Genomic DNA, 9,454 nt, shown 5'->3' with positions numbered 1-9,454 from the left:
ATGCGTGCTTGCTTCCCCCCAGGTCTGCCTGAAGGTGGGAACTGTGTAAATCTATCCTCCCTTGCTCCCTGGGTAGCAAATAGAAGACCTGGCCCAGGTCTGGGGTGACTTCAAGATCCTTCAAGGGATGATCCCAGACACAAAGTTGGACCAACAGGATCACCAGGCTTGCAGGGGAGCTCTTAGACTATTCTCTACCAAGAAACGGCCGAAGGCCTTGGGTCAGTCTGCTCCCTTTCTGAGCCTCAGACTCCTCGTCTGTGAAGTGGGAAGGTATGAAGTAACCAGACGACCCAAAGGTGCTGCGTGCTTGTTTGGTTCGAAACACCTGAGGCCTTGCTGGGGTGGGGCACGACTGAGGACCTGCCCTCTTATCTTGGGGTGTGGTGGCCTCTGAGAATGTGGGCTCCAGAGAATAGTGAGGCCCATCCCCGTCCCTCCCTTGTACCTCAGGAATGGTGCCATCTCTCTGAGGGCCCCTGCCCCTGCTCCCCGTTCTCTGCAGGGTCTGGGGGAGGAAGGAGTGGGGGGCCTCAGCCTTCGGCCTGAAGAAGTGTATGTCTTCCAGTCCACGGGGGGCAGTGGGCTCTGGGAGCGGCTGATGGTCATCGTAGGCTGGGGCTGCAAGGGTCCGTCTTGCACCCTCACTTCATGCTGCACCGGAGGGGCTGCGGGCTTCAGGAAGCTGCCTGGTTTGTGCGCTACCCACATAGCCCCCGAGAAAGGAAAGGTTCAGTTCCTGCCAGTGGGACCCTTTGTTTCCCTCCCCAGATGTCCCATGCCCCACATCCCACATTAAGTACAGTGGCCCTACAATGACAACACCAGTTTCCCTTTATCAGGGGCGTAGGGGACACGTCTGGCCAGAGGGCCCAGCCAGGGGAATTGTTTAAAGCTGCATTTATATTTTAGGTCCACAACTTTCCATATACTTATTTGGGGTGGTTTGAGGTGCTGATGGAGGTGATGGAAAGACTAAACAAGCCCTGATTGGGGCCATCACTCAGCCAGACCCAAGCTCTGCTCAGATGCACCCTGACCAAATGCTGATTTTGAGAGTATTCCGCACCACCTTGTGGCTATAATCAGTACTGCACTGTGACCGCCCATCTCTGTCTTGCTCCGTCTGCCCAGCACCCTTCCCAACTTTTGCCCCTGGGAATCACACCTATCTCCCCCCTCTACTTCCAACCTGCTGACCCGGAGCTCTCCAACCAGCACCACAGGGAGGGGACTCTCAGGGGACTCACAGAGGGACGTGCACCGGCAGGGATCATGCTTGTCCAGATAGTGGCCGAGCGTGTCCCAGCCGCCCCCCACACGCACCATCACGTGACTCCGGAGGATCTGAGGGGGCAAGGGTTAAGTTGAGAACAGGGCAGAGGGTGTGTCCTCTTCCTGCACCGACTTGCAATCTTGCAGCATGCACTTAGGGAGACTCCCGTTCATGTGCTCATGCACACGCAGATATGCCCTTATACACACTAGTGTGCAACCCGAGTCTCCTCCGTGACAGGCACCAGGTAACACATATTGAGGGTAGGGGCCCGGGCTGTTGAACAGGGAGCTGCTCCTCAACTGGGCAAGGGATCTCACCGGCCCGGGAGCACTCCCTCCTCTGCCCTCGCTGGAGGAGTTTGCACGTGCCAGTATCTGAAATGGGGCCCTGTGATCTCTGGCTTGGCCTCTGCGGTGTTTACGGTGTTTACGAAAGAGCCGGTGGGAGTCTCAGCCCCATTCTACTCTGGGGCAGGTCATGTAGTCTCGCTGGGCTTTTATTTTTCTTCATCAAAAAGTGGGGTCACCATTCTTTGCCCCTCCTTATTTTCCAGGGTTATTTCCTTAGAGGATGGCTCTGTTCTCAGGTGTGGTGGGCATCCAGGGAAAGACTTGGTCAAGTCCCTAGCTGCTGGCCACACCCCTGGCAAGAGACCATTTCTGGCAAGGTACAGCGGAGTATTGGGGTGAGGGAGAGGGAGAGACGCTGCAGGCCTATACAACTCTCCCTGCAGAATTGGCAGAGCCAGACATGTGACTATGGGGTGCACAGGGCTGCAGCCATATGCTGAACAGAAACTCACGGGTCAGAGGCCGCTTCTCTGAGCCTGACAGTGGAGTGGAACGGAATGGAAAGGACCCTCCTCCACTCTTCTCCATACCCCACTTCTGCTTGGGATGCCCTCTAGGCTAAGCTAAGGTGAGGTGATAGAGGCAGTGGTTTGGCTGCCCAGATGGGAAGAAGGGATAGGCTTGCCAACCCAGCCCGGAATCACCTGGAGTTCTCTGAGAGGAGACTGCCAAGGCCTGATGGCTCGGAGTGAATGATGGCTCCTGTCCCTGACCTCAGGCCTGGACAATGTCCTATAGAAGGAAACCCTATTTTGCTGGATCCAACTTACCCGGATGAAGATGAGGGTGCTGGAGTCCCCCACTCGGTACTTCCCCTCTGACACCTTGACCATGGAGAACTGCACGGGGCACCTGCAGTGGCTCACAAGGCTCTGCACCTATGGGTGGTGGACAGTGAACTCAGCCCTCCCCCTGCCCAGGTGCCCCATCCCTGCCCCATGCTAAATGGGTCCAGCTAAATGAGGAGCCTGTTGTCCCCAGAGCCGCCCCCAAAGTTTCCACTGAGCCTAGGGCTGGGGAGTAGAGAAGAGTTTAAATGACCCAGCAATAACAGGGCTGGAGCAGTCACTTACGGTCCAGTGCCCTGAGGCCATAGAGTGTGTTGGCTAAGCAGGTCAGTGTGGGGCCTGCCAGAATCCTACACCCACTGTACCACAGACCTTAGTTACAACGCTCCATGAGTTCCATTCCCCAGGACAGACATGGGCTTAATCATAAGCAGCCAGCTACCACCTGGCACTTCCTGCCAGCTGCTCCTTTAATACTCTCTGCAGTCACAGAAGGTAAGTGCAGTTCTGTCCCCATGGTACGGATAAGGGGACCCAGGCACAGAGAGGTTAAACAAGTTCCCCGAAGTCGAAGTCGAAGTCGCACAGCTGCAAATACTTGGACAAAGGTGTCAGGGATGCCTGTTTGTTTGTTTGCCATAGGGCACATGCACACATCAGAAGAGAGACAGTAGAAAGGAAAGTGAGAAATCACCCCCTGGGGTGATGGTCGGCCTCAATCCCTTCTCCAGCAACCTCTTCTCCTCCATTCTCCTCTGGGGATTTTGAGCATGCACACACATGCCTGGCAGGATTTATCAAGCTGCCTATCTGGGGAAAAGACTGTGGTTGACCACATGGAGTCTAGCACCTTAACCACCAAGCTACCTGAGGCTTGTGTCTTAAAAAGGCCCAGCAGGGAGCCGGCAGGTGGCATGGTGGAGAAAGTGCTGGACTCCCACATGGCTGACTACAGTTTGAGTCCTGGACCTGATGGCTTGCTTTCTCACTTTCCCTTTCTCTCTTTGTGTTTCTTTCTCTGGTCAAATTTTAAAAATAATAACATATAAAATGAAATAATTCTTTAAGGAAAAAAAAGGCCAGCAGGTGGCACAGTGGTTTAAGGCATTGGACCACCAACGATCAACTGCAGTTTGATCCCTGGACCAGTGATTGGCTGGCTTTCTCTCTCTCTCTCTGTCACTCTGGTGAGCACATGTGCCCTATAGTAAAATTTTTTAAAAGAATGATTTTATTTAACTTTATTATTATTTTTAAAATATCTCCAGAGAGAGAGAGACAGAAAGAGAGGAGAGACACAATGAGAAAGCAAGCCTCCAGGTCCACGACTGGGACCACAGCCAGCCATGTGGGAGTCCAGCGCCCTTAACCACCACGCCACCTGCCGGCTCCTCTAGTAAATTTTAAATGTATAATAATAATAAATAGAATTAAATCATTTTAAACAAAACCGTTCCTCCCGGCAGTTAACTGAGAGGTGTAGAGAGCTTGGTTGGTAATAAAAGCTTAACAAGCAGCTCAGCCATTACTACTGGTCGTTCAAGGTTGAGGCTCAGAGTGCACAGACTTGCGCAAAGCCACAGTAAGTGTCAGGTGGAGACCGGAGCTGAAGGAGGGAGGAGGCTGCGGGGCGGGGCCAACAAAGGGGCTGAGTGCAGAGCCGCTCACCATCTGGTCCAGGTTGCGGAAGTGGCAGGGCCGGCGCGTGGGGGGCACGGGCGGCGGGGGTTCCGGCCGGGGCAGGGCAAGCTCTTGCCGCAGCTCCTCGTCTATCTCTTCCTCCAGCTGCACGAGGGTGGGCGCCGCCACGCCGAAGCGCCAGGCCCGGCGGCCCAGCTCCAGCAAGCACAGCACCACGTTCTTCACGTTCTTGCGCAGCACCAAGTCCTCGGTCTCGAACATCAGCACTTCTGGGGGGAGTGGGGGATTGCGGGGTTGGTTTGGGAGTGGAAGGCAGTAAACCCTTTGCTGACCTCCGGAACCCTGGGGCTATTTCAGGAGGGGAGTGGCAAACTGGAAAGGTGGTTTGGGGCTCAGAATCTTGGGGTCCTGTCTGGGCAGAGTTGTTTAGATGCTAGGGACAGGCAAAGAGGCCCATCTCACCGAAGGACTGGGGTGCAAAGAGACACAGCAAAGACGATGACCCTGGAGCCCGGCTGAAGGCCGTGGGGAGGGAAGGGTTAACTCTACTTTCCCCTCTCCCCACTCAGATCCTGGATGGTCCAGGAGCAGACTGAGGTGTTCAGCTTCCCACCCATGCCTCTCTCTTCCATTCTTCACCTGGCATCTCCAACTCCACCCTGGCCCAGGTACACCAGGCAAGGTTGCAGACTTCAGAGCCAACTCCTGAGGTTGGAGGTTGGAGTCTGGAGTCCGGACTCTCCCACCCACTCTCTGTGACCTTGGGCTAGTTCCAGAGCCTCAGTTTCCTCTTCTGTAAAGTGGGGATGTAGACTGTTTCACGGGGTTGATGTGAAGATTGGCAAATAATTAAGCATTTGCCAACGAAAGCTCCCGGGAAGTGCTCCCTAAAGCACTAGCTTTTATCATTGCCTCGTCCCACCAGCTGGTAAACCCAGCCTGCCCTTTCTCACTCCACTGCCTTTGGCCTGAAGCATGGCACAACAGCCATCCTGATCCTGTTCCCGGATCCATGGCCAAAGAGATGAGAGACCCTGACACGTCACTCCCCTGAGTCCTGCAAGCCCCAGCGTGACCTGTCTCCTCCCTAACGTCCCCGCCTGCCTTCTCCCGAGTTTTCTCCCCACTCTGACCTGGTGCTGTTGCCACCCTCGGTTTCTCTCAGTCATCCAAACACAGCTTTTCTGTGCCTCTGCCCCGGTCTAGAATCACATGCCTCCAGGCTTCTATAACATTCATTTCTCAAGGTGGAGCCCAAGTCTCCTTTCTCTCCTGGGGTTCGTGGCCTCACTTCCATTTCAGCAGGTGGCTAGTTCATCCTCTGGCTCACCAGTGTGTATGAAGGGATTCAAAGAGCTTGTAGGAAAATGGAATGAAAGTACAAGTTTTGGGGGGCCAGTAGGTGGAGGTTAAGACACCGGACCCCACATAGCCAGCTATGTGATTCACGTCCCGGACCCCCAGCTTGAAAATCATGCCGAGCACATGTGTGTGCATGCCCCAAATCCCAAGAGGAGAATGGAGGAGAAGGGGTTGTTGTGTGGCCATCCCCCAGGGGTGGAGAGTGATTTTCACTCCCCTCCCCCTCACCACCTCTGGTGAGTGCATGTGTGCCATAGCAAAAACTTTTTTAAAAATTACAAGTTTAGGGACCAGCAGTTAGCGTAATGGCTATGTCACTGGTCTTCCACGTAGTCGTCGACCGTGGTTTGTGTCCCGGACCCGGTGGCTTAAAACTCACGCTGGGCGCATGTGCGTGCGTGTCTAAGATCCCGAGAGGAGAATGGAGGAGAAGGGATTGTGGCGTGGCCATCACCCCTGGGGGTGATTTCTTGCTTTCTGTCTCTCTCTGTTTGTCTGGCGAGCGCACGTGTCCTATAGCAAAAAAAAAAAAAACCCTCTCAAAAAAATTACAAGTTTATTTTGGCAGGAGCAAAAAATTTTTTTGAAATCCATGAATGGCTTTTCCATAATACGCATTTTCCATGAACTTTTCAAAGACTGCCTCATATACTTCTAGCTGTGCATTCATCGCTGGGGCCGTAATTTACACACTGACTCATCCATCTGTCTCACTAGACCGTGAATTCCTCAGACACTGAGTCTCATCCCTCTCAATCCTTGGTGCCCAGCACAATGCTCAACACAAAAGAGGTGCTCGATATGTTTGTTGAGTGAATTGTCAATAAACATGTATCGATCATCCACACAGGTATTTGTGGAGCATTTACTGTGAGATGGGGAAACTGAGGCATGAAAAGAAATGAGCTGGTCTGAGGCAAGTCTAGAAGGCCCGGATCTAGCATGGACCTCAAAGCGTGAATGGATGCCTACAAGGGAAGGGTCTGGGATAGAACAGGGTCCTCATGGTTACCTTGGATGCCCATCTCGTGGCGACACCACTGGATGAAGTTGGAGACATTGTCCCTGGCCTGGAAAGTACCCGGCTGAGCAGCCCCATTGCAGAAAACTCCAGCCCGAGGCACAAGAATCCTTTGGGCTTGAGCAGGTGCCTCAGCCAGGAAGGCCAGGGCAGCCTTGGTGACAGCGTTGGCGTGCCGGCACAGCACCAGGCCCGTCTCCAGCACCTGCAGGAAGTTGTCTGCATCAATGTCCAGCCCGTAGAGATCTCGAAGCCACTCTGCCAGGTCTTCCTTCATGGCCTCCAGGTACTGCATGCTGGACTTGAAGGGCCGGATGCTGCGCACAGGAGGCCCCAGGGACTTAGGCCTCCTGTGTCCCCTGGGCTGGGACATGGCTGACACCCGCTCTCTCCCACTGCTGCCTCTTTGCTCCCTCCACCTGCCTGGTCTTGGCCTGTTCTTCCTGATCCAGGAGTTCCCTTTCTACTCTCCCAGAGCCCAAGACTCCAACTTCAGTCTCTAGGCCCACCCAGGCCTCTACCCCGCCACATTCCTTAGTCCCTGCCAGTTCCCTGCTTGGCGGCCCTGCAGCAACCTCACTCTCTGACTCCCCAGTCCACTCAGAGTTCACCTCCCAGGATGAGTGGGGGTGAGGACGCTCCTCTCCTCTATTTCCTGGGGATGGACAGGTCAAGCTGCTGCCTCCCACCCTCCACCAGCTGGCCTGCCTGCCGGCCTGCCTGCCTGCCTGCCTGCCTGCGCTGGGCCGCTGGGCCGGCAGGCTGTCAGCCTCTGCTTTCCTCTCCTCTCCTTGGAGACAGAGGCTGCTACAAACACTCCTTGTTAACCCTTCCTGGCAGGGCACTGCCTTGCAGAGCCAGCCCTGGAGCGAAGGTGGGGAGGCTGGGCTGGCTTCTCTCATGGGGCTGCCTAGAGTAGAGGGCTTCTGGGGAGTGGGGCAGGGGCAGGAGTGGGGTGCCATGCCCCTTGCTGTTCAGAATGCTGGAGGATAGGGATGAAAGGAACACCACAGAAGAGTCCAACAGCATGAGGTTAGCTCCGAGCCCCTGTGTGACCGTCACGAGCTACCTATTCTCTCTGTGCCTGTGTCTCAGCTGTAGAATGGGAATATTGCCAACCCCTCTGAGCTGTCACAAGGGATAAAAGAATGTGCGTGAGAGTAACAGACCATTGGAAAGCATACCCACACGTCTGGGTGGGCCCAGCTCCCGGTGATTCTCACAGCTGCCCTTTCAGTGTACCATGATCCCCACTTCCTCTGGACACCCTGCTCCGTCACCTCTAACCGTGTGGTTCTTCAAGAGCAAGCTGTGATCAGAGTACCTCACCCCATGCCACACCGATGCATTCATTTTGCAATGTTTTCTGAGCACCTACTATGTGCTTGAGGATGTAGCAGTAAACAAACCAGGTCCCTGACCTCATGGAGGCTACTTACACAATACTGAGGGGTGGGTGAAAGATATGCAAATAAATCTATAGCAGGTCAGATGGTGATAAATTTCAGGGAGAAAATAAAGGAGTGAAAGAGACCAGTATGTGTGTGGACTTTTGCCTGAGGGGGTCAGAGAAGGCCTCGCTCACGTGAGCCCTGCAGGCATCTGGAGAGGAGTGCTGGCCAGAGGTGGGAGCTGCATGACATATCCCAAGATCTGCAGAGAGAAACAGTCTGAGGCAGACAGGATACGGGCTCCCAGGTCCTGCAGAGCCTTCGAGGTGATGCTAAAGACTTGGCTTTTGGGAACCAGCAGTTACCGTAATGGCTATGTCGCTGGACTCCCACGTAGTCAACCGTGGTTCGCGTCCCGGACCCAGTGGCTTAAAACTCATGCCTGGCGCGTGTGCATGCGTGCCCAAGATCCCGAGAGGAGAATGGAGGAGAAGGGATTGCAGCGTGACCATCCCCCCTGGGGAGTGATTTCTTGCTTTCTGTCTCTCTGTCTCTCTCTGTCTGTCTGGCGAGCGTACGCGCCCTACAGTGAAAATCTCTCAAAAAAAAAAAAAAAAAAGACTTGGCTTTTTTCTCTGAGTAAATGAAAAAGGCACTGGAGTGTGTGGGGCAGAGAAAGGACACGCTCTGATTCCAGCTGCTGTGTGGGGACTCCAGGGGAGCAGGTGGGTTACTGCAGTCAGCCAAGGCAGAGCAGCGGTGGTTTAAACCAGGTGGTGCCGACAGAGGTGATGATAAGAGGCCACATTCTCTTACAACTCTTGAAGAGTTCCTGGGATTGGTCCAGACACGGTTTCTCAGCTCTGGCACTTTGGATTTTTAAGGCCAGGTAATTGTTCATTGTGGAAGGGCACTCCCACCCCACTATAACAACCAAACATGTCTCTAGACATTGCTGAGTGTCGTGTGTGTGTGTGTGTGTGTGTGTGTGTGTGTGTGGTGGTGGTGGTGGGGCATCCTGTTTTTCCCCACCCACTGAGAGCCACCCATCTAGGAGGTGAGCATGTGACTCAAGCTAGTCCAAACAGAGCCCCTCACTAGGCTTTTTGAATTGGGGCTCTAGGGGCAGGTACCTTTCCCAATCAGAAGCTTAGGATTTTAGGGATGTGATTCTGGAGCCTTGCACCATTACATGGAGAAAAGCCCTGTCTGCAGCAGGCAGGAAGAAGCTGCACACGAACAGCAGAGCTGGGAGGGGCAAGGACCCCGAGGATGCCGGAACCCTTGGTTCTGCTGTCTTCAGGCCAGCCATGTTAGGGGCAGGCCAGGCTGTTACCTATAACCACAGAACCCCCAACACAGTGACTCACATGAGAGGAAAATTTCTTTTTTTCTCTCCAAGGTAGAAAAAGTAATCCAAAGTAGGCTGGAGGCTCTGCCCATGAGGCACTCCAGGGATCTGGGTTCTTTCTGTCCTCTTGCTCCCTTAGGCTATTGTCAGTGCTGGCTTCCCAGAACTTTGTGCTCTGGCAGTTTGCAGGAGTGGCGAACAGAGAAAGAGACTCAACCAGCTTCCTTTTTTTTTTTTTTGCTTTAGGGTGTGAGTACCCACTAGAGAAACA

The 9,454-nt window shown here is 54.1% G+C and overlaps 1 protein-coding gene across 1 annotated transcript in view; it reads right to left on the bottom strand.

Annotated features, from left to right (window-relative positions):
- Window positions 1-6,979, bottom strand: part of GAS2L2 (growth arrest specific 2 like 2) — a 9,435-nt gene extending 2,456 nt beyond the window's left edge. Inside the window, exons 1-5 of the mRNA XM_006154418.1 lie at window positions 6,433-6,979; window positions 4,086-4,327; window positions 2,400-2,507; window positions 1,251-1,347; window positions 449-701 (exon numbers count right to left, since the gene is read on the bottom strand). Coding sequence (XP_006154480.1) covers window positions 449-701; window positions 1,251-1,347; window positions 2,400-2,507; window positions 4,086-4,327; window positions 6,433-6,814 — 1,082 coding nt within the window. The 5' untranslated portion in view covers window positions 6,815-6,979. The remainder of the gene's footprint in view (window positions 1-448; window positions 702-1,250; window positions 1,348-2,399; window positions 2,508-4,085; window positions 4,328-6,432) is intronic.
- Between the last annotated feature and the right edge of the window lie 2,475 nt (window positions 6,980-9,454).

Source organism: Tupaia chinensis, unplaced genomic scaffold (assembly GCF_000334495.1).
Source record: "Tupaia chinensis unplaced genomic scaffold, TupChi_1.0 Scaffold000407_4, whole genome shotgun sequence".
In the NCBI taxonomy this organism is placed as follows: Eukaryota; Metazoa; Chordata; class Mammalia; order Scandentia; family Tupaiidae; genus Tupaia; species Tupaia belangeri.
Note: the sequence above shows the minus strand (reverse complement) of the source record. Positions and strands in the feature narration are given on the sequence as shown.